Source organism: Macaca thibetana, chromosome 17, assembly GCF_024542745.1.
Source record: "Macaca thibetana thibetana isolate TM-01 chromosome 17, ASM2454274v1, whole genome shotgun sequence".
Classification (NCBI taxonomy): domain Eukaryota; kingdom Metazoa; phylum Chordata; class Mammalia; order Primates; family Cercopithecidae; genus Macaca; species Macaca thibetana.
The window spans coordinates 19,536,706-19,561,510 of NC_065594.1; the positions used below are offsets into that span (position 1 = coordinate 19,536,706).

Consider the following 24,805-nt stretch of genomic DNA (forward strand, 5'->3'; position numbering starts at 1 on the left):
GGCTGTGGCAGGGCCGGTAGGCGGTGGCGGCTCCGGGTCCCGGCCTGGGCGCGGCCCTGCGCAGCCCGTCCCCCAGCCGCAGGGGCGCTCCTGAGCTGAGCGGGGCCGCCGCCCGGGCTGCCCGCGCGGAGGGCGGGGCGGAGGGCCGGCCGTGGCCGACGTGGGTGTTAAGTGGCCGCCCCAGCCGGCGACCCGGAGCCGAGAGCGGCGGCAGAGCCTGAGCGGGACGCGGCCACGCCGGCGCGGCGGTGAGCGCAGCCCGGCCTGGCGCCTGCAGCTGCAGGGAGCGCGCCAGGCGGAGGGAGCGGGGCGCGGGGCGGGCCTCGGTGTCCGGGCGGCGTGACCTTCCCGGGCGGCGGGGGAAGCAGCCAGCGTAGCCGCACACGTGCCGTGGAACCCAGAGAATCTCGGGGTCGTCGGCCTCCTTCCCGCAGTGCCCACCTAGTGGGAACTTTTGTCCTTCTTTGCCCGCAAGTCGTGTCATTTGGCTGCGGGGCTCCGCACCCCCGGGGCGCCAGTGCTGGGCAGCACAGAGCCGCTTCTGAATGGAGACTTGCAGGCTGTCCAGGAGTGGGCGGCTGGGCAGCGGCGGCGAGCGTTTAGGGCCGGGCAGAGAAAGTTGGAAGTCGTCTCCCTGACCTGTTCCTTGCGAGGCCCGGGAAGACACGCGCCTGGCTGGGTCCTTGGCGGCAAAACTGATTGGCATCTCCACGCTTTACCTAAAGCCCGGGCTCTGGGGACTGGATGGCGAGCTGGCCAGCGGCTCATGCCGCCCCAGCTTTAGCGAGAAGCCAGGATCTTCCCGCAGCGGTTCATGTTCGCTCGTGGAAAATGCAGCCTCATCTACTGACTCTCCCTCCCATCCAAAAACAAAACAAAACAAAACAAAAAGTTAATTTCCCCAAGGGTGGAGAAAAACGGGTGGTTGGCACTGTTGTTCCTCAGTCGCACCCTGTTGTAATTTGAGAGAGGGGTCAAAGGCGCTGAAAAGATTCTTTTTTCTATTCCAAGTGCTACAGCAAGCTCATAAATCAATTTTAATTCATGGTGAACAGTCTTGCCTTCTCCAAGCCCTGTGTCTTCTCCAAGCCAGAGCTACACATAATGTGAATTAGTTGCCCCCTCCTTCTGAGTGAATCTGTTAGTACCCGTCATCGTTTTCTATCCTAATAATTCTAGTGGCTATTTGTAGAATTTATTTATTTGTTTATTTTTTTGAGATGGAGTTTCGCTCTTGTTGCCCAGCCTGGAGTGCAATGGGGGCGATCTGGGCTCACTGCAACCTCCGCCTCCTGGGTTCAAGCTATTCTCCTCCCTCAGCCTCCCTAGTAGCTGGGATTATAGGCATGGCCCAGTACGCCAAGCTAATTTTGTATTTTTAATAGAGACGGGGTTTCTCCGTGTGATCAGGCTGGTCTCGAACTCCCGACCTCAGGTGATCCGCCCGCTTTGGCCTCCCAAAGTGCTGGGATTACAGGTGTGAGCCACTGTGCCCGGCCTATTTGTAGAATTTAATGTGTTTAAGTTTGGCCCACCTAACAGGGTTTAATTCATATGGACAGACAGAGTGTGATGTGATGTGACTTTCCTTCAAAGTTAAGAGAGAAGTGTCTGTGCCAAAAGAAATAAGCGCATTGAGGTTTATCTGGGAGGCCACATTGGATTTGCCTCTGTCTGTCTTCTCAGTTGCCCCGGTTTTTTTCTTTCCCTAAAATACAGGGTTGGGTGTTTTGTGTTGCCTTTGGCCAGGTTGAAATACTCAGATTAAGTGTTGGTTTGTAGGCACAGGCCTGAAAGGACAGGACTTTGAACTGAATCCTCTGTCACTGACAGTTGGGTGGCTTTGGTTGACCTTGCCTTGCTCCAGGCCTTAGTTTGCCTTCTGGGAAGGGATTAGGACCCTGATAAACTTTTTAAAAAATGTTTTTTTGAGATGGAATCTCGCTCTGTTGCCCAGGCTGAAGTGCAGTGCCACAATCTCAGCTCACTGCAACCTCCGCCTCCCGAGTTCAAGTGATTCTTCTGCCTCAGCCTCCCGAGTAGCTGGAACTACAGGTGTGCACCACCATGCCGGGGTCATTTTTATATTTTAAGTAGAGAGGGGGTTTCACCATATTCGTCAGGCTGGTCTCAAACTCCTGACGTCGTGATCCGCCCACCTCGGCTGGCCCAAAGTGCTGGGATTACAGGCGTGAGCCACCGCGCCTGGCCAGGACCCTGATAAAGTTTTTTAGGAAGATACCAGATGGCCGCCACCTTTTCAGCCTAGTAAATGGTCCTGTCTCTTCAGATCTATCAACAGCGTATAATCAGTGTCTTGCACTTCTTAGTTGCTTTATTAAGTAATGTGCTGTTGTTGCCACTGGTTTTAAATTTTTTGTAAATAAAGGAAAATTATTGAAGTCTGGTCATTGGCAAAATGCTTCAAGAGGTTTAAACAACTTCTCCGCAGCCAGTGTTTCCTGTTGACGTTCAGGGTGACATTGGTGTTAGGAGGGCACTTGGTGTTCATCTCTGATCCAGCACGATGGGTCATACGGCTCCTCAATGTGATGAGGAATAAGTTGTTCCTTATTATTTGCAAATAAGTTACTGGCACGGTTTGAAAGTTATACAGGATTGGTTGTTGAGTTGGATATTTTAGTCAACGTTTATTAAGCCCACGCCTCAACAGTGGTTGACTTTTGTCTTAAGGGAGAGAAAGAAATTCTCTTTTTCCCAAATATCCAAGGCTCCAACCCAAACATACTGAATCAAGATTTCCAGAAGAAAGTCCTGGCAATTTGGATATTTAATAAGTACTCCAGGTGATCAAGCGGATTTGGACACAACGGGCCAGGTGTTGTATCTCAAAGTGTGAGTTTGTGGACTGGCATTGTCCGCCTCACTTGGGAGCTCATCAAAACAGGCAGAATCTCTGGTCCTGGCCGAGGCTACTGAAACAGAAGCTGCGTTTTATTTAGCAAGGCCCCCCAGGCGACTCTTGCGCACGTTTACATTTGAAGGGCTAGTGGACTGTGGTGACAGGAAGATGTGTGTGACAGGAAGGTGCTTGTGCAGGGCCTTGTTCTAAGAGCACGTGACGCTTGTGCACAGTGGGGCGTCCCATCAGTCTGATGTGGCGATTTGTGACTACCTTTGTTTTACAATATTTTTATTATTCACCTTGTACAGATGAGGACTCCCAGCTGTAGAGGCTGAAGGAGCCACGCTGCAGGTAGAGCAGGCATTCACCGAGGCGTATGTGATCCAGGGTGCAGCTCCCAGCCTTGGCCACCTGCGTGTTCCTTTCCAGACCTACTGTCTTGTGAGATCCCCTTAGGCACCCAGCACAGGCTGCTGTCGGAATTTAGAACTGAGCCTGTTCAACTGCTGGCTCAACGTAGGCCTCTAAAAAAACGAGTCGGATGCGGTTTGGTACTGTGATTGGCTTACTTATTTGGTGTTCATTTTTTCAGTTTTCAGAAAGGTCACTTGAAGTGCTGCTGGTGGCTGTAGCATTGATACGCAGGGGAGGTTTTTGATCTGTGAGTTTTCCAGGGGGCAGTTGCTAAGCGGCACTGATACCTTGAGCCCCTTTCCTTTGGAACGATGTGGAGCCCAGTTCATGGTTCCCAGAAGTTTGGGTTCCGTCATTTGGCTGCAGGCCTAGAGAACAGGATGCTGCAGACTTGGACTAATGGTGAACTCTTGCCTCCCTGCAGGGATATGTGGTGCCTGTCATAAGCTCCAGAGAGTTGCCTTCCACAAGACCAGCAGAAGAGTGGGCAAACATGAAGTCCAATCCGGCTATCCAGGCTGCTATTGACCTCACGGCGGGGGCTGCAGGTACAGTCATGTGCCTTATCACATGTTTCTGTCGGTGATGGACGGCGTAGCTGGTGGTGGTCCCATGAGATTATACTACCGTATTTTTGCTATACCTTTTCTGTGTTTAGGTACATTTAGATGCACAAATGCCACTGTGTTATAGTTGCCTACAGCATCCCGTACAGTAACATGCTGTACAGGTGTGTGGCCTAGGAGCCACAGGCCATACGGTCTAGCCTAGGTGTGGAGTAGGCTATGCCATCTCGAGTCGGGTGTGTATGCTCAGTGATAGCACAATGATGAAGCTGTGTGATGACACGTATTTCAGAACGTGTCCCAGTCATTAGCAATGCCTAACTGTAGTCCCAGAGAAAACCCAGTTCTCTGTATTCCTCAGCTACCCTGTAAATGAGATCAGATGAAAGTGGTATGAAAATATTACCTCTCTCCCTCCAGAAGCGACGTGCTTTACCTTTGGGATGAATCCATTTGATGGAAGTATAGTATTGGTCAGAGCGTGGCAGAAGGTAGAGGAGTGTCCATTATTGTTAACACCTTGTGAGTCAGGGTGAGGGGTGGAATGTGCCCAGTACAGCTGGAAAACAGCTCAGAGGTGAAGCCGCTTGTCCATTGTCACCTGGCTGGGATATGCAGGTGACATGGTTCTTCACTTCAAGCCTGACAGTCTTCAGAGCCCTTGTAGTGCAAAAATAACACCATAGCATCTCCTGGGAAATACCACTTACTGTCCCTGCTAGTGTTGGGAAAGAAAGGAGGACACTTTTAGAAATGTCTTTAAAAGGCTGGGCGCAGTGGCTCATGCCTGTGATCCTAGCATTTTAGGAGGCCGAGGCAGGCAGATCATCTGAGGTCAGGAGTTCAAGACCAGCCTGACCAACATGGAGAAACCACATCTCTTCTAAAAATACAAAATTAGCCAGGTGTGGTGGTGGGTGCCTGTAATCCCAGCTACCTGGGAGGCTGAGGCAGGAGAATCGCTTGAACCCGGGAGGCGGAGGTTGTGGTGAGCCGAGATCACACCATTGCACTCCAGCCTGGGCAATGAGAGGGAAACTCCGTCTCAAAAAAAAAAAGACATGTCTTTGAAAATGAGATTGATAACGGACTGTGTCTCAGAGCCGTGAAAGAAGTTGTGGGATTTGCTGGGAATGTCAGCTAACCTGAGCCCAGGGACCTAAACCCAAGAGCCTGAGGCTCCCCCGGCACGGGGAGGTGCTGCCTGTGATAAGGGGGTAGTGCTGGCATCGTGCAGGCTACTCCTTAGAAAGATCAGCTTGAACCTGCAAGAAGAGCAGGACCCTCAGGCTGAGGCACAGGCAGAATGGGAAGGGCGTGGTGGTAATTTGGTTCTCCGGAGTCCAGCAGTAGGAGGAGCAGCTGGAATGCCGATTGTCCAAAGGGAAACCCCGGACTACCCTGGCCTCCCACAGGATTCTCGTAGTAGTTGCAGCTCCCTGGAGTGGGGAGGCCAGAGGGCGTGTTGTCCAGTGCCGTCCTTCTCCAGCACACCCCACCCCACCACCAGCAGATGAGTATAGTCATGAGTGTGGCCACCTCATCAGTCATTTGCTCCATTGTGAAAAAGAAATTGTTCAGGGAAGAGCAAACTGTTTTCCCATGAGCCAAAGGTCGGCCAAGGTATGCTAATGAGGAGGACTGGAGAGAGCGCGCCACTGACACTAATGAGGAGCACTGGGCAAGGGTACTTCTCCCAGGGCAGAACCCACAAGGCGCGTCCCGGCCCCAGATGCCCGGGGAACTGAAGGCTGGTGGGGGTCTGCCCAGTAGTCTCTTGCCCACTGTGTGCCTTTAGGCTACAGCCTCCTGGGTCCCGGGCCCCCTCCCCTCCCCCATGGCACACTGGGGAGGATGCTGACCCTGAGAATGGTGCAACCATCTGCCTGCCCCTGGCCGCCTGTCACCAGCAAGTGAATGCTCCTGGGCTCAGTTCTGTGTCTGCAGTAGGAGGGTGTTTAGCCACATGTAGTCTCAGCTTTTGACATTTTATGTCTTTCAGTCAATCTGTCAAAGATCTAGAACCTATGGTGATAGAATTTAAAAGTCTACCTTTTCCTATTTATGTGCATACAGGTATTTGGGTACCATATTTATAATTTACCGTTAGTTTGAAAGATAGAAATTGCAACAGTATGGTTGGGAGGCTGGTATGTAAGGCATCTGCTGGTGGACATGTTTTGAACACGTATTGGTCCCTTATGTGTACTGACACACTGTCCCCATCACTGTTGGACAGGTATTTCTCCCTGTGCTGGCGACACAGAGATGCCCGTCACTGAGGTAGAGCTGCGATGGGTAGTCTAATTTCTGAGGACAACGGAACCCATTCCTGGGGGGATGGGATGGGGAAGAGGAGGGAGACTTGGTCTTTAGGTTGGGGCCTGGGCAGAGGAGGTGCCCATCAGTGACACAAAAACCTCTGTTCTGCTGTGAGGCCCATGGGATGCAAATGGAAAGCAGATTCCCACTTTAGAGGATCGTGGAGTCTTTGAGTGCTGGAGCTACAGCGACCTTTAGACATTGTTGGCTCCAGTGCTCGTTGAGTATGTAGAAAAAAGCCCACGAGGAGCAGTAGATTTGTTCAAGGTTATGCAACAAGATGGTGCGAAGACAGGGCAGGCCCGAGGTCCCTGGGTCCGTTGTCTGGCGGTGGTGCCGTCTCTGTTTTAGTACTCCGTAATGCGTCTGCAAAACACTGGAGGGGAGGGTGAGTTTGGAGCCTTTGGGCCCTGACTTTCTGGATGTGGAACTTGCTGGGCTTTGGGATTTTTCTGCCAGCCATTGGATAGGAGCAGAGGACCTGTAGTGTTTTGTGGCAGAGGTCACCCATGGAAGCGATCTGACTGTAAGCACACAGCCAGCTGCTGCCCGAGGTGATGTGGATAGAGCTTAAATGTGTTGTGGTGTGTATTTCTTCTTTTCCTTTTAAACAAAGTTTTCCCCGCCACACAGGTTTTCAGCCAGCTCATCTAGTCTAAAGTGCTGGGAAGTTCTCATTTCCCTATCTGCAATGGCTGTAAGAGATCTAGGTCCCTGATCAGCTAGGACGAAGGAGGATTTCAAGAACTTAGTTAGGTAATCAGACAATTATTGAAATGGGGGCACGTGGATCCCAAAAGTTAAATAGTCTTGGAGGGAAACTTGGTACCACTTTAAGAGTTAGTCATTCAGCAGCTCTAAAACAATGCAGTCACTACTTTGACTACTGTTGCAGTGTAGCTTGTTTGGCGTAGTTGGGGAATGTGGCATTTCAGATCATTGACGTTTATCTTCTCAAATGCCAAAATTAAAAACAACCCCAAACCTGTTTTGATTGGAGTTTCTTGAAAATGATATACCTCCCTGCCCTGTTAAACCTTTACGGATGGCCTCCAGAGGGGATTGAGGGCCTCACCTCTGCTCGGGTGGACCTGTCCTGTGGTGTGAGTCTGCTTCTCTCTTCTCACCTCTCTGCCTTCTTCAGAGCTGTCCCTTCCCTGAGACACTGCCCCTGCCCGGATAGATTTCCTCTGTATCTCAAGATTTAGTGATTCTATGTCAAGGACTGAAAATCCAAACCACCACCCTTGGTAAAGTGTTAGGTACGACATAGTCTGAGTGCCTTTCCTGCGGAATAAGGTGCTTGGCTGGCCACCACACCGCCTAAAGAATGTTGTTATTTGTCTTTTAAGGAGAATAAGATCAGAAGTCTGACTTCTAGGCAAGTGGAGAAATATAATATTTATTCATGGCTTTATGGACTTGATAGATCTTTAAGAACCTACTAGGTGTCAGGCTCCGTGGTTGGTACTGGTGTTAGAACAGTCTTCTCTCACTTGAGGGCACCGTGAGCGCCATGACCGTGTCATTTGCGGTAAATTACACAGGAAGTTAGCTTACCCTCGCAGAGGACGGGAGACAGTTGTCCTAGCATTTGTACATTCATTAGCCTCCCCCTTCTCCCTGTTGGAAATGTAACTATCCCAGCTATACAGCAAATGTGTATTCTAGTAACCTGTGATGCCTGAACTGTTCAAGATGATCAACTTCAAAGATGAATGTGCTGAATTAAATGCTTTATGGCTAGATGCAGCTTATCTGCATCTAGGCTCTCTGAATTACACTCCCACTTAAAACATTCTGTCACCTCTTCTCTTGGAATAATTAAATTATTTTAATGTCATTCAGATATCTTTTTATCCTAGCCCAGCAGTACCTGGGAGAGAATGACTCAGGATTAATCATGGTAAAATCATATTAACTTATATTCCACTAATTCAGAATTGGGGATTATTTGGCAGTTAAAGGCAGAAGTGTGTCATTCCTCTCCTGGAAGAAATGAACAGTAACGATGGGCTCACACAGATCATATTGCTTGTTGTTTAAAAAAGAGATCAAAAGCCGGGCGCGGTGGCTCACACCTGTAATCCCAGCACTTTGGGAGGCCGAGGCGGGCAGATCACGAGGTCAGGAGATCGAGACCATCCTGGCAAACACAGTGAAACCCCGTCTCTACTGAAAATACAAAAAAATTAGCTGGGCATGGTAGCGGGCGTCTGTAGTCCCAGCTTCTCGGGAGGCTGAGGCAGGAGAATGACATGAACCCAGGAGGCGGCGGAGCTTGCAGTGAGCAGAAATTGTGCCACTGCACTCCAGCCTGGGCGACAGAGCGAGACTCCGTCTCCACTTTCCAGAGTTTAGGTGGAATAACTATGTATAATGTCAAAGTCAGGAAGTTGCATTTGTCAGATATTTTCTGTAAGCCTTCTTTTGCATTTTGATGAAGGTTTAAGAGCTCCTCTCAGGTCCAGGAGGAGATGGTAAATGCTAACCACTGGGAGTTCCCACGACACCAACCCTGCTACAGGGTGTGGGGATGTGGTAGGGTGGTTACAGTTCATTCCTTTTCTGCTGTTTAGAATTTTTATTAAAATGATTTCACGTGGCTGGGCATGGTGGCTCATGCCTCCCAGCATTTTGGGAGGCCGAGGCAGGAGGATCATTTGAGGCCAGGAGTTCGAGACCAACCTTGGCAACATGGTGAAACCCCCATCTCTATGAAAAGTACAAAAATTAGTCAGGTGTGGTGGCGGGCACCTATAATCCCAGCTACTCGGGAAGCTGAGGCACAGGAATTCCTTGAACCTGGGAGGTGGAGGTTGCAGTGAGCTGAGATTGCACCACTGCACTCCAGCCTGGGTGACAGAGCAAGATACCATCTCAAAAAAAAAAAAAAAAATTATTTTGTGCAGTGTAGACTTTGCTGTATTTAATATTCTTATAAAAGTATATAAATAAAGGATTTAAGCTAAGCATAAATAAATTTCAGTCCATTCTCTAAATACACGTTATTAATCGGTAGAGCTCAAATTAAAGAGGTTTTTCTATAGAATGAAATATTTAGCTCTTTGGGGATTAATTAGCCAGACTCCTTGTTTCCTTTCTGTGGTGCCGGGTCTGATCAGTCCCACTGGGCGTTAGGCAAAGTGAGTGAGGAAGTCTTCCCACGTTTCCCCTCCCTTTCTGGGGTTTCCGTTTCACACACACACAGTAGCCACTGGTTACTAACCACTTACGTAACTGGTGCTGTGCTAAGCCTGTCTCCTCCATTTTTATTTAATCCTCATGCTAACCCTATGAGGTGGCATGGATGAGGAGCTGAGGCTCAGAAGTTACGTGGCTTGTCCAGGATCTCGCAGCAAAGCCGTAGTCCCTCTGACCCTATTGCTCAGGCTCCTACATGCTCACTGCACTGCTGCATCCTCTGCCTGCCACTGTTGAGCACATGTCTGTCTCTCTCCCCTGCCTGGCATGAGCTCCTTCAGGGTGCGACTTAGATGCCAGGCACATCAAGGGCCTGCTATAAATCGTTTGCTGGACATGGCTGGAAGGTTTTGGAGGAAAAGAGGTTGAAATGAACTGAAGCAGGGGTAAGTTCTGGGGTAGGCTGCCTGTGCCTTCTTTCCATAGATAATGGAAATGTAGCCTCATACTAGAGCAGTCATCTGTCCTGATTCCAGGGGGCACAGCGTGTGTACTGACCGGGCAGCCCTTTGACACGATGAAAGTGAAGATGCAGACGTTCCCTGACCTGTACCGGGGCCTCACGGACTGCTGCCTGAAGACTTACTCCCAGGTGGGCTTCCGTGGCTTCTACAAGGGGACCAGCCCAGCACTAATCGCCAACATCGCTGAGAACTCAGTCCTGTTCATGTGCTATGGCTTCTGCCAGCAGGTGGTGCGGAAAGTGGCTGGACTGGACAAGCAGGCAAAGCTGAGGTGAGTCAAGGACACACGCTTTGTTTTATTTTTAAAAACCCCACAAAACTGGGAAGGCATGGTGGCTCATGCCTGTAATCCCAGCACTTTGGGAGGCAAAGGCAGGAAAATGGCTTGAGGCTAAGACTTCAAAACCAGCCTGGGCAACATAGCAAGATCCCCATCTCTACAAAAAATAAAAATTAAAAAACATCTACTGTTGTAGGGTCACAATTTTACTGATGCCTTATGTGGAAGAACATTTCTTTTTAAAAAAATAACTGCTTTCCTTTTATTTATGAAGTTATACATTGTCATCATATAAAACTTTGATTTATGATTGTCATCATGTAAAACTTGGAAACCACATATGCACGTCACAGAGGAGACCTGCTCGTCATCCACCACTGAGAACGAACCGCCCTGCGGTTTCAGTTTTCTCCAGTAGAATGCTGTTCAAATGCAGCTGGCGGTGCTACCTGTCGTCAGCAGACATGCTGCACTAAAACTGTAGATGCCGCTTATGATCCACGTTTTAGCTTTTCTTTCATTAGCAAAAAGCAGAGTATTGGAAGAGGTTGTCTGAGCCAGATGAGTTGGAGGAGTTTTGGGAAGGGTCGGAAATGTTTGCAAAGATGCAAGGGAGCCCACCTTTCACTGTCCGGATCTTCCCAAAACATCAGACTTCGCCTCGTTCTTGGTCTTGCCTTGGGTATTTATTATATAGAGGCTAAAGAGAATTCGGAAACCACTGGGATGTTTAGCTAGCCCTGCTTTGAACGTTGATTTCATTTTATACCACTTAAAATTATTATATAAGCTTCGAGATTGCAAAGGGCAGTCTTAGTTATTTCAGTAGGAGTTTGAAACCTGATTGCAGCTGCAGGTCCCACACAACTGAATTCGGTTCCTTGTGCACAGCAGTGTTCTCTGGAGGTGCCTGGAGGTCTGAAGGTATGCCCTTTTCTAGGCAGGAATTCCACCATGATGAGTAGAGCTCGAGGCTTGGGACTGGATACGATCGCCCAAGAAGACAGTGTAGACAGCGAGGAGGGCTGAGCATGAATGAGATGAGCCTCCAGCACAGAAAGGGCAGGCAGGAGGGCAGTAAAGAAACAAGCAGGGCACAGACCAGGAGAGTGTGGCGTGCCACGATGGAGACTGAACAGAAGCAAAAACCACAGACGACTGTAGTTTTGTTCCCTGTTGAGGGAGAGACACTCTATTAGAGAAGACCTGGACTTCAGTTCAGTTCAGTTTCCTTAGCAAAGGACAAAATGGGGAGGGAAGACAGGGAAACAGTAAGCAGCCACGTGAGATTCTGGAGAAGACCTGTGTCTTCTGAGCAAAGCAGCCCCTCCAGCCGCAGGACAGACAGTGACTCCTGTCTTGCATGAGCGAAACCACTGGGGATCTGGCCCTGCCTGCCCCTCCACTTTCTTGCTTCCTTAGCCTGTGAACAAAGTGAAGGACAGGTAAGAGCGTATTGCTTTTCTGCTGAGAACAATCTAATACCTTACAGCTGCATTTCCCCACACTGCTTTCAGAACATTGAATTGCTGGGTGTCCTTAAGAAAGAGTTGGGAAATTACGTCACAGTGTCTCTCTCATGAAGAATCACTCTGGGTACATTTATTTCATGTAGTGTATGTGTTATTTAGTTCATTAAAGATGCTTAAAGCTGGGCATAGTGGCTCACGCCTGTAGTCCCAGCACTTTGAGAGGCTTAGGTGGGCAGATTACTTGAGCCCAGGAGTTTGAGACCAACCTGAGCAACATGGCAAAACCCCATCTCTACAAAAAATACAAAACTTAGCTGAGTGTGGTAGCACACGTCTGTGGTCCCAGCTACTGGGGAGGCTGAGGTGGGAGGATTGCTTGAGCTCAGGAGGCAGAGGTTGCAGTGAGATGACACCACCGCACTCCAGCCTGGGCAACAGAGCGAGACCCTGTCTATCAAAAAAACAAAAGATGCTTAGTTGTTTTGCAGTAAAGAAACCATCCTGATGAACGTCGTCTAATCCAGTGCTCATCTTTTTTGAGCTTGGGCCTTTTTTTTCTTTTTCCATTCTGAGGAACAGTGTTTGCTGGTTACCTGTTGGGGAAATGCTCTCTTAGAGTCTGCAAAGCTCTGCCATGTGTATCATGTCTCCATAGCCCTCACCGTGATCCTGTGAGAAGAGCAAGGCAGATGTTCTCTCTGTTAGGGATGGAGGAACTAAGGTGCCAATATTGACATGCGCAAGGTCACCCCGCTAAGGCCTTGGACTTGTGTCCTCTGAGCTCCTGCCCAGTCTCCTTTCCATCAGACCACGGTTGGGGATCTGGAATGTTTTATAAGGGTCAGTTCTAGAGAGAAGATTAATCAGGAGCAGTGAAAGGAAAGAACTGCTTGTGAGAGCCTGTGGTGAATTTCTGCAATCACACTGTAAATATTTGTCTGTTCCCGGTTTCAGCATGACCCAGAGCGTTGTTCCGCTTTGACGTTTTGCTGGACAGGGTCTTACACAGCAGGAGGGCTCAGGTCCATGTTTGTTGAATATATGACAAACGGATGATTCTTACAAAATCCCATCCTATACTTACTACCATTTCAATTCCAGTTCTGCACATTCGTACTCCATGCAGAACCAGGGGCCCGTGCACCTCCTCCTGTGCACTAGTCGATGAAAGTATATATCGGAAAGCCAAAGTCCACTGCATATCTGATTTGACCGTGTCCTTGCACTATAAGAATGTGCTTGGTGTTCCTTCAGATGCCTGAGCCATTATTATATCTTCAACTCAATAGACTTCTACATTTATTGACAGCCACCTTTGTCCTGGCAAACTTGGCAGACCCTGGTTAATGCTCCTAATTGACTATTGCCTGTCAGCAGGTTAACAGAGAGTCCCTGAGGGAGGCCAACTGTGGATCTGCAGGCTGACTGAAAGACAGCAGAAACCATTTTAAGCTTTGGTTCTAACAAGCTGCTAAGGAGTGAAGTGGGGGAAAGGAGTGGACAGAACAGCACTGGATGGTTTCCACAAGCCATAAAAGCATGTGCAAGTACATTTGCGTACCTGGTTCTTCTTTGTTAATGGTTTTAGGCTTAATTCTCTAACATCAAAAGGAAGTCTGCACTGCAAGCAGTGTCTTCCTACTGAAAGAAAGCCCCACTCCAGGCCAAGTCTTCTGAAAGATTTGGGTGTATCAAAGGCCAGCTCAGCCTCTGGGAACCCCCCCTTGCATCTGGCCATGGCACAGAAGCTAGACCGCCAGGGACTAGCAAACCAGGGCCAAGACTAGCGCAGCCTTGATTTTATATTAATCTTTAACACTGGAAAAACTTTAGTGCCCCTGAATATGGTAGGTCCCTCTGTGCTTTTTTTTTTTTTTTTTTTTTTTTTTGAGAATGGAGTCTCACTCTGTTGCCAGGCTGGAGTGCAGTGGTATGATCTTGACTCACTGCAACCTCTGCCTCCCGGGTTCAAGCAATTCTCCTGCCTCAGCCTCCCAAGTAGCTGGGACTACAGGTGCGCACTACCATGCCCACCTAATTTTTGTATTTTAGTAGAGATGAGGTTTCACCATGTTGGCCAGGATGGTCTTGATCTCTTGACCTCATGATCTGCCCACCTCGGCCTCCCAAAGTGCTGGGATTACAGGTGTGAGCCCCCGTGCCCGGCTCCGTCTGCGCTTTTGCTCACAGTTTGGAGAAAAATTGTTAGGGGATTCTCTCTCTACCTGGGTAGTTAGCTGAGGAGATTCCCACCCACCCTTGGGGGTTTTTGGAAATCTGTGAGGGCGATCTTGGCTGTCCAGTGAGAGCGCGATGCCAGCATTGAATGGGTGTCAGGGAACCAGTTCAGTCCTTCCTCCCCAATGAAGGATTGTCCCACCCCAAATGCCAGTCATGATCCTATGACGCAGCACTCTTCCGGGGCTGGAAGGGACCTTCTATCCCGACTCCCGTGAACCATGAACTCGCAGAGAAGCCTTTCTTTTGAAACACTTCTCAGACTTTTCCCCATATTCATTTTTTTTTTTTTTTTTTTTTTTTTGAAAGCGTCTCACTGTGTCGCCCAGGCTGGAGTGCAGTGGCATGATCTCGGCTCACTGCAACCTCCGTCTCCCTGGTTTAAGCGCTTCTTGTGCCTCAGCCACTGGGGTAGCTGGGATTACAGGCGTGCACCACCAGGCATGGCTAATTTTTAGTAGAGACAGGGTTTTGCCATGTTGGCCAGGCCTCAAGTGATCTGCCTGCCTTGGCCTCCCAAAGTGCTGGGGTTATAGGTGTGAGCCACACGCCTGGCCTCCCATATTCTTGAACTCTTAATGGATTCCAGTTTCACAACCCTGCTAGTGACCTTTGGCTGCTGGTACTAAATCCATACAGGAGGCGAATGTTTCTGTTTTTGTATTTGTGCATTCATCGCGCTGCCTAGTTTAGATTTCCAGTTCAGCCATTTCACCTAATACCATTGAGCTTGCAGACTTGTACTGGCTTCACCCACTCCCGTGGCACCATTTTACCCTCTTCTGTGTTGCTGAGGTGGTAGGTCATCCGCTGAACTGGAAAATCTTTTTGTGATGCAGCAACTTTTGGTTAAAATTTTTTCTGGCTTTTCATCTGTGGCAGTTACATTGCACATCTGGCTGCTCCAGGTTGGATTGTGGGCGTGTGGGGATAGTCTTAGAGCCTAGCTTTGTTTAAAACTTAGGGCAAATACACTGAAGTATTAATAGTGCGTGTTTTTCAGTGGGGGACTATGGGTAATGTTTTTCTCCTTGCCTTTGGGTTTTTTTGTGGAGTTTTATTTTGTTATGTTGCAATGTATCTTGGCTTTGGCTGCTGTAACAGAATACTACAGACTGAGTGACTAAAACAAACATTTCTCATAGTTCTAGGGGCTGAAAAGTCTAAGATCAAGGTTCCAGCAGATCTGGTGTCTGACGAGGGCTTGTTCTTAATTTGAACATAGCCATCTTCTCACTGTGTCCTCGTATGGCAGAGAGTGAGCGATCTCTCTGGCCTGTTCTTCTAAGGGACTAATCCCATCACAGTGGCCCTATCTTCATGACCTCATCTATACCTGACTATTCCCAAAGGCCCCATCTCCTAACACCATCACCTTGGGGGGATCAAATTCAGTCCATAGCGCTGTGTGTAATCAAAAGAATATGGGTGTTGCAGTCAGGAAGACCTGGGTTCACATCTTAGCAAATAGTAGCTGTGTGACTGGCCACATTATCTCATCTCTAAGTGTCACTTCCCATAGGGAATTGGGGTGCTGCTATCTGCCTTACAGGGTTGTGGGATCCTTAGATGAAACAGCACATGCAAGTTTCCTTCCTTTCATCATTTTTTTAGACATGGAGGTCTCTCTTTGTTGCCCAAGCTGGAATGCAGTGGCTATTCACAGATGCAGTCATACCACTGTAGCCTAGAACACATGGACTCAAGTGCTCTTCCCACCTCAGTCTCCTGAGTAGCTGAAATCACAGGTTCATGCCCTCACAGCTGGCTCCTTACCCTGCTTTATCACCAGAGTGCCCTCCGTGTGGTGGGTGCCGAAGGAATGAAGAAGCTGAGGGGTAACTGTCTGCTTGTGTGCTTTCAGTGATCTGCAGAATGCAGCTGCCGGTTCCTTCGCCTCTGCCTTTGCTGCACTGGTGCTCTGCCCCACGGAGCTCGTGAAGTGCCGGCTGCAGACCATGTATGAGATGGAGACATCAGGAAAGATAGCCAAAAGCCAGAAGTAAGCACCACTTGGGCACAAACGTCAGGTCTCTATGGCCCTAGTGAATTGGATGATTTCTCATTTTATATTGTACTAAAGTGGCAGATGTGGAAGCCGATTTATCTACTCAAAATATTGTTTCTAGAATGCTTTCCCCTATCAGTCAGAGATTTTCTGAAAGGATTGGCTGTGATTAGACCCACCACCCACTGCATAGAAAGTCTTAGACAGATATTTAATACCCCAGAACTGGAGAAACCAGGAGCTTAACACCCTTTTTGGGCTCTTGGAAACGTAAGGCGTGATCTTCAACCATTTTTGGAGGTACATAGTGGGTGGCTTCTGAACTTTGCCTTAGACCTGAGCCTTCATAAGTGCCAATTTGGATTCTGAGATGAATATTTGATGCCCACTTCCAGGTTTCACATGGGTATTCAGGCTGATTGCCCCAGTTCCTAGAGGTAACTTTCCTTACCCCACTTATCCCCAGTCCTTCAAGTGTACCTGCAAATGGTCCAAGTTCTGAGAACATTAATCAGTACTTTTGTAAGCATAGCTACTCTTCAATGATTAAATCACTCTCTAGCTCACTCTTGAAAACACATTCCCATTATCCTCGGAGAGTGCTGTGTCATACACAATTTGATTTACTTGAATTGGAAAGCAATTTATTATCCTTATTAACTGCAAAACTTGCCTACTTATCTTGACATCTGGCCGAGTTCTGACCAAGGATATTGCTGTGGTTAACTCAAAGCCTATAAATCTGCTGGGAAAAAGCAGTAGATAAATTGACCATTTTCAGGGATCAGTCCCTACTCAGTGAGAATGGGGTTTGGAAGAGTGCCCTGTTTTCTACACCCCTGAGACACATTACAACCAATTTGAATCTAATATTCATTGCGTAGAAGTCCAAGAGTGTAAGTCTTTAAAACTTTTTATTCAGATATACACATAGTATCATGAATGCACATGTAAGTCACAAGTATGCAGTTCTATATTTAGTGACACAATTTATGTGCCTTTGTAACCTGTGTCCAGATTAACAAATAGAACATTAACACCACCCAGGAAGCTGCCCTCATGTCCCTTGGAAGTAATTCAAGGTAATTAAAAGATAGTAATAGTTATATCCAAAGGACTTAGGCAGATCGACACCTTGAATTATCAGCTGACTTTGTATTTGAGGTCTAGCAGTGTTCACAGAAAGCATATGGTATGGTAACTTGGGGCTAAGCCTCGGATTGGAAGGGAGGTTAATTGTGTTGAGCTGGATTACTTTTATTAAATTCCATGTAGCAGTGCCTTCTGAAGCTCTCAGAAGGAAAATAGTTATTAAACGTCTGTGGCCTTTATTACCTTGGGACTTGATCCTTTATCTATCCAAGCCAAGTCCCCTTCTTGCTGAGAACAAAGTATGGAGAGAGGGATTCACTGAGTTGCACTGAGTGTGTGATTTCTTGGCCTGTTCTTAGCAGGGATAAACCCGCCCTGGTAGCCCCCCAGTATGAAGGGGAGTCAGACAAAAAGTGTTCTGTGTTCTGGCTGCTACAGGAGCAGGGCTGTGATCTGCTTAGAAGAAATTCTCCTGCATCCCTGGTGCTCTGAGAAATAAATTCTTGGTGCTTCTGCATAACAGGAGCTATAACTTGTTCTCAGAATTTGTCTTGCCTTCAAACAACATTTACTCCTTCACTCATTTCTCTGCACTAAAACAAAACAAATCCTATAAGCACCTGAACAGATTTCCCAAAAACACACCAGAAAGATTGAGGAAATAGGAATCACGGCGATAAAGGACCGGGCAATAAAATGCCATTTTATGCTTGCTGAGTTTAGATAATTCCTTCCTGTAAATAAATTTCCTTCCCACAGAAGGATGCCTTTTAGTCTCAGTTCCTGGCTCTTCATTCAGAAAATCAGCTTCTTCCTTGCTAGTGCTTGACCAGATCTGTTAACTGGTTGCAAATGCCCTTGTCCTTTCTTCCTTCCCACCTGCCATAACCATGCTCTTTGTGTTTCCTCCCAGTACAGTGTGGTCTGTCATCAAAAGTATCCTTAGGAAGGATGGCCCCTTGGGCTTCTACCATGGACTCTCAAGCACTTTACTTCGAGAAGTACCGGGCTATTTCTTCTTCTTTGGTGGCTATGAACTGAGCCGGTCCTTTTTTGCATCAGGGAGATCAAAAGATGAACTAGGTAAATGTGTTTGCGTTGACAGCAGTGGGGTGTGATGGTGTTTGCTCCTTACAGGTGTGGTTTCTGTGGATTCTCTGCCCTTTGTGCTCTCCTCCCCACATTGGTGGCTGCATCTGGCACAGGGAAGCTTCTGGATGCCAGAAGGTAACATGGTGGCAGGCAGTTGATAGCACCCACCCTCCAGGCCTGATAATTTCCTTAGGACAGGGCCTGAAGCAGTACATCCCAAACTTTCTTACTGGAATAAAGTTTGTTAATTTTTCTGGATCTATATTAGGGGAGAAGAAATCCAGAAATGACTTTCCCAATTGGGGAATCACCTATAAATAATCTTGAAATAAGCTTAAAACTTGGTCATCTTAATAGTGTTTTGAGAGCAGCGGAAACCATAGTTCTTTGTAGCTTATCATGTTTAGCTGGTTGGTTTAACTACACGCGATGTTTGGCTCACATAAGTGAGTTGTTCTTACCATCTCTCTCAGTGTGTGTTGAATCTATTCTGTGGTTAGTCAAGCTCCCAGACTTAACTGCTATGTTTAATAAAAACAATTTTGGCGTTTAATGGTAAAGGAAGAATCAGGGCTATTAAAATACTTAAGAGTGAGAAAGTTGAAAAAAGACGTAGATTGTGTTTGGCCTGTCTTCTCCCCACTGTAGGGGGTTGCCACTCAGCTGGAGGCCTGCTGGTTCATGTGGGCCAGCCCTCGATACCTCAGTGACCAAACTAAATATAACCCTCACTAGGGCTTCTTGTACTTGGCACGACCCAGGGGTAGACCTGGGCTACCAAACAAAACCTTGTGTTCTTAGAGCTTGGTAACAAGAGCTTTGACCGTTTCCTCAAAGAATTGTATTCTGCCGCATTAGCATTTTTATTTTCATCTACCTGCAGCCATTGCTACATTGACTTCTGGAAATGCCACATCAGCTGTTCTTGAGACAAAATTCCATTTGCTATTTTTTTTTTCTCTAGGCCCTGTCCCTTTGATGTTAAGTGGTGGAGTTGGTGGGATTTGCCTCTGGCTTGCGGTATACCCAGTGGATTGTATCAAATCCAGAATTCAAGTTCTTTCCATGTCTGGAAAACAGGCAGGATTTATGAGAACCTTTATAAATGTTGTGAAAAATGAAGGTGAGTAAATACCTGTTTCTCAAGCATCCATATACATGTTAAAATCTGAGATATGGGCCAGACGCGGTGGCTCATGCCTGTGATCCCAGCACTTTGGGAGGCCGAGGTGGGCAGATCACGAGGTCAGGAGATTGAGACCATCCTGGCTAACACGGTGAAACCCCATCTCTACTAAAAATACAAAAAAGATTAGCCGGGCGTGGTGGTGGGCACTTGTAATCCCAGCTACTAGGGAGGCTGAGGCAGAAGAATAGCGTGAACCCGGGAGGCGGAACTTGCAGTGAGCCGAGATCGCACCACTGCACGCCAGCCTGGGCGACAGAGCGAGACTCCGTCTCAAAAAAAAAAAAGAAAAAAAAAATCTGAGATATGAACTTCTCTGTTTTGATTGGAGAAAGAAAGAGGACAGTAACACAGAAACTCTGTGTCCCAAATAGAGCACAGATACCTTGTCTATTACTCATGGTAATCCTCCCTTAAATCTGTATAACAGGTAAAGTTTTACAAAGTATTTACACCTTCCTTCCTTATCTAATTCAATCTTCATAACCACCCTGGGCAGTACTAATAGTATAAACAGGTCTCCAGCTTCAAGGTTGGTGCTCCTGCCACTGCCCAGGTGAAGCTGCAGAGCTGCTGCCACCTCTCTCTCCATGGTTGCCTCTGTCTGGCCATCTCAGGCCTTAGCTCTGCCGCATCCATATACTAAGAGTGAACCAAGCATGGATTTGGGGTATGTTACCTGAGCATCAGTCAGTTTTGCCAGGAGACCTGATACTTGTCCTTGTTTCTGTTAGTCTATTTAGGGAAAGCTGGGAATGCATCCTTCCATGACTTGTGCTAGCACTGTTGTCTGGGTTTGCATATGTAAATACACCGGTGCTATGCAGCTGCGTGGGTGTCCCCAAAGGAGGGATTGTTGCAGTCTTTGATCGCCCTTTTATTTGCTAGGAATAACGGCCTTATATTCTGGACTGAAACCTACTATGATTCGAGCATTCCCTGCCAATGGAGCACTCTTTTTGGCCTATGAATATAGCAGGAAGTTGATGATGAACCAGTTGGAAGCATACTGAAGTGTCTTGGTGAGCCTGAGCCAAGCACAGGTGTTTGAGGACTACAGTTCATCTCAGGGTTTCTTGGAGTACAAGACCAGTGTGAAGTTATTCTGATTTCTTGGGAATTTTGCTTTTTGTCTTCCTTTCTACCCTACATCTTAAACTTTATGGAAGAACCTCTATTTTGCATCATATTGTTTCTGCCCATAATCGTACTGAAATAGAAAAGTCACCTCACTTGCTCTTGGTAAAATATAGAGTGGTCAGTAGCCTTATGCGCCTAATTCAAAAGGCAGAATATAGTTCCTACAACCTCCACTTGTACATGCAATTTGGACATTATGTGTTGAGGGAAACACAGTTTGGTTCCATGTTTATTTCAAATATCAGAAAAACCCAGAGGTGATCATTTCTCATGAAGATGCTTATAAATGGTTGCTTAACCCATTCTAGATGTAGGGTCTGCTTAATGGGTATACTTTTCTAAGTGGTTGATTATTATTATTATTTTTTTGATATGGAGTCTCACTCTGTCACCCAGGCTGGAGTGCATTGGCATGATCTCAGTTCACTGCAACCTCTGCCTCCTGGGTTCAAGCAATTCTCTCACCTCAGCCTCCCGAGTAGCTGGGATTACAGGTGCACGCCACCATGCCCAGCTAATTTTTTTTGGTATTTTTTGTAGAGACGAGGTTTCATGTTGTCCAGGCTGGTCTCGAACTCTTTACCTCAAGTGATTTGCCCACCTCGGCCTCCCAAAGTGCTAGGATTACTGGTGTGAGCCACCATGCCTAGCCAGTGGTTGAATTTTTAAAAAAGTGTTCATGGGGTACTTGAAAACGAAAATATTCTTCTAGATTTGTAAGACAGTATACCTGCATACTGGTGTGGCTTCCACACTTGAGTAAAAGCTTCAGAGTAGGCATCCTAGATTTCCCCAAGATGCTGTACTCTTAAAAGAGTGCCATTCATTTTCTTGGTGGGATCATATTCCACACTGACTATATTGCTGGGGGTGGCCCAGAGGGTCAGGCCTTTGGGAAATAGCACAGCCTTTACCAGCTTCCCTTCTCTCCCCAAGAACTTCCCCTCTTGGACTTTAGATTGAGGAAGGGGCTGAGTGGTAGGCAGTGCCGCTGTGCTTTGATGAAGACCCACGTGGCTGGCAACAGCTCTTACCTTTTGTCTCTGGGTCCTGGCCTGGGTAGGATTCCTGGGTGTTCTGTTGGCTCATTTGGGGCCATCAGTCCACTTTGGACCACTCACTGTCTGCTCTGCCTCCACCAATCGGAAACCCTTCCAAGGAACAGTGAGAGCCAAAGCCAAGAGAAGCCTTCCTCCCTATTTGGTGATTGTGTGACCGTGGGTGAAATCCTCTCTCAGAACTAGAAAGAACTCAGTGCTTTTACTCTATAGTGAGTAATGTCAGGGCTGACCCATCCTGAAGTCTATCTTGCCATGCTTTTACAGCGTTGGAGGCTTCTCCATTTGGTACTGGCAGTCAGCAAGTCTTAATGATGACTGTATATGGGATATGAGTTTATAAAGCAATGCAACATAAGCAATTGTAGGCCAGGCGCGGTGGCTCACGCCTATAATCTTAGCACTTTGGGAGGCTGAGGTGGGTGGATCACAAGGTCAGGAGTTCGAGAACAGCCTGACCAACATGGCGAAACCCCATCTCTACTAAAAATACAAAAATTAGCTGGGCGTGGTGGCGTGCGCCTGTAATCCCAGCTACTCAGGAGACTGAGGCAGGAGAATCACTTGAACCCGGGAGGCAGAGGTTGCAGTGAACTGAGATTGTACCACTGCACTGCAGCCTGGGTGACACAGCGAGACTTTGTCTCAAAAAAAAAAGAAAAAGAAAAGCAATTATACTTAACCATGCCACATATATGTGTTCACTGACCACAAATTCACTGACCAACCAACCAAACTCCACACTTCATCTGATCCCCCACAGACTTGGGGATGGACAGCTGTTCTTTGGCCATATGGTATAAGAGGGTCATTCTTGTCACTACTAAAGTTAACCTCATCATTTTGTGCTGCTCCAAGACCAGCAGGGTATCTTCCAATAAAGTGTTCCTAAGCAGCCTGTATACTGAGTGCAAGCAGGCTAACAATTTGAGTAAGAGTCCATACCATGTATGTGTTTCTGTCAGCAGAATGTACATGTTGTACAAAACCTCCAGGTTCCTTAAGCTTTTTGCTGTCCATGAATCCTCTGTGGCAACTGTCGTCATAGAGCCAGAAGCCAGAGGGTCAGGGATATGAGGGACTGACAAACAGCAGGGGACATCTGGGGAGATCATCCCTGTCATGTCTCTTGTGCCACAGGGCTATTATGGCTGGTCTTCCATTTGCTTTTTCTTTCTTTAAGTAAAAACCATTTTTCTACTTTGCTTTTCTCTCCATACTTAAATGGTCAGTAGCTACTGAGTGATGCTTTATCTGAATAGGCCTGGATTGAAGCAAAATATAAATGGGACTGGCTTTCCACAGGAAGTAAACTGCTTCAGAGCCCACAGTCCCCTGCTCAGTGCCCAGAAACAAGTCAGTCATCCCTGTTGGCAGTAAATCTTCCCACAGGCTGTCCATTGGAGATTTAACTATAGATCTTCAATAGAAAGAGTCTGAGGCAAGTGGGAGTGAGGAATGGAAGCTTAGGTTGGGAGAATTTTTTTTCATTCTGTTTGCTTAATTCAGAGTCCCGTTTGTGGTATTTCATATCTGTACTCCAGGCAGAAATATAACTTGAAAATACTGTGTCTAAAGACATTTCAGTGTTCTATCATTAAATTATTTACTTAATATTTGAGTCTGATGAATTTCATTGAAGTTCTTTACATCCATGTTAGGAACCAACTGTCAGGAATGTTAAAGAGTTATGTGTAGTAGTGTTTCAAGGCAGCGGTTTTACTGCAACAAGCATTGTATTCAGTCAGCAAGACACCTGATGTAATTTCACTATAGGTGACAACAGTATTTCCATGCACTGAAGTTATGGAACTTGGCTCACCAGAATTACTTTCTCCCTCCACCTCTTTTTATCCCTCTATTTTAAAAAATAGTTAAACTGTCTCCTCTTAAGTTTTGGATGATTCCATTCCAAGTTACTAAATTCTACTTAAGAAAACACGTATCTGAAGTGCCAAGATGGCTGACTAGAAGCAGCTAGTGTGCGCAGCTCTCACAAGAGGAGACAGAGTGGTGAGTGAACACGAGCTCTTCAGGTTGGTCATCCAGCAGGTTGTGTTGGGATTCAAGGAAGCAGTGGTGAGTCATGGAGAGCAGAGGGGAATAAGGCAGGACAGCCACCCACCTGGGATTGGTGCAGAGCAAGGGGAGGCTCCCTACAGCAGGGAAAGGGTGAGCGAGTGAAGGCTCCTGGGGACTCACACTTCTGCCATGGACCTTTGCAATCCCCGGGCACAGGAGATCATCCATGACTCCACTTACCCTCCCCCCGCCACACACACACCCTGGGGCTCTAGACTGACACAGAGAGCTGCTTGGAGTCTGGGCAGAGCCACTGCTCAAACCAGTGTGGATCCCTGAGCTGCTATGGCCCCAGCTGCCATAGTCCGGCCAAGGTAGGCCAGGCTCTCTCGTGTGCCCCTAGGATAGGGGCCATCTCCATGGTGCTGAGGAGTGGACAGACTGCAGGCCTCACCTCTGCTGCACCTTGCCAGGCAAGGCCCACTGGCCTGGGCCTTCATCGCAGCCATCCTGCCCCCTGCCTGTACACTCCAACTGGTCACAGCCCTCATTTCTCTGGGATGGAGTGCCCAGAAGTAACCAACAGACCCTCTGCCCTGCCGTAGCCTGTGCCCCTGCTGCCCCCAGGCTGGAGAGGGAGCAAAAAGCCCAACAGCTGTCATGGGCCTCCAGCCTGCCACACCTGGCATATGGAAAGGCAACCCAGACCGTTTTCCACACGAGTCCCTGGTCCTGCTGCTACTCACTGGGCAGGATGGCTCCTGGCTTGGGCCCCCAGCATAGCTCCTGCCTGATCACCAGTTGGTGGTGGCTCTGTGTTTCTCTGGGATGGAGCTTCCAGAGACAACTGACAGGCGTCTGCAGTTGCTGCCACCACAGTACCCACTCTTGCTTCCCCCAGGCTAGGGAGGGAACAAAGAGCCTGACTACTTTCTCAGCATCCTACAGAGAGGAGGCCAGACTGTCTTCTGGGTCGGGTTGCCTGACCTCCCTGCTCTTCAGGCAGGGCCCCCAGCTTGGGCCCAGCCGCACAGCTGCCCCAACCCTGGCTGATAACAATTGGCTGTGGTTTTGCATTTGTCTGGGGTAGAGTCCCCAGAGGCAACTGATAGGCCCTCTGCCATTGCCACTGCCCGGGTCTACACTCCTGTTGTCTCTAAGCTGAGGAGGGAACAAAAAGCCTGAGCTTGCCCTGGGGCTGCAGCGTGGCAGCTTGGGAGTGCCAAGGCGAGATCTGTAGCAGGCACTAGAGCAGGAGAGGAGCCCACACTCTCAGAGTACTGAGAGGGCTGTTACATGAACCTGTGGGCTACCACAGCAGTGGGTGTGCCTCCCTATGCAGGGCCAGCTGGCTGGGAAAAGGGTGGCCTATTTCCCTACC

The 24,805-nt window shown here is 48.0% G+C and overlaps 1 protein-coding gene across 3 annotated transcripts; it reads left to right on the forward strand.

Moving 5' to 3' along the window:
* On the forward strand, positions 1-23,016 carry SLC25A15 (solute carrier family 25 member 15). 3 transcript variants are annotated; one of them, XM_050766142.1, is made up of 7 exons: positions 1-248; positions 3,705-3,828; positions 9,849-10,107; positions 15,691-15,828; positions 17,840-18,009; positions 18,983-19,141; positions 20,093-23,016. In XM_050766142.1, exons 2-7 carry the CDS (start codon positions 3,774-3,776, stop codon positions 20,215-20,217), a joined length of 906 nt encoding a protein of 301 aa, XP_050622099.1. In that variant the 5' UTR covers positions 1-248; positions 3,705-3,773; the 3' UTR covers positions 20,218-23,016. The 3 variants fall into 3 exon arrangements, with proteins under 3 accessions (XP_050622099.1, XP_050622100.1, XP_050622101.1); XM_050766143.1 differs by lacking the exon at positions 1-248 and adding an exon at positions 580-2,055; XM_050766144.1 differs by lacking the exon at positions 1-248 and adding an exon at positions 2,081-3,527.
* The last annotated feature ends 1,789 nt before the right edge of the window (positions 23,017-24,805 follow it).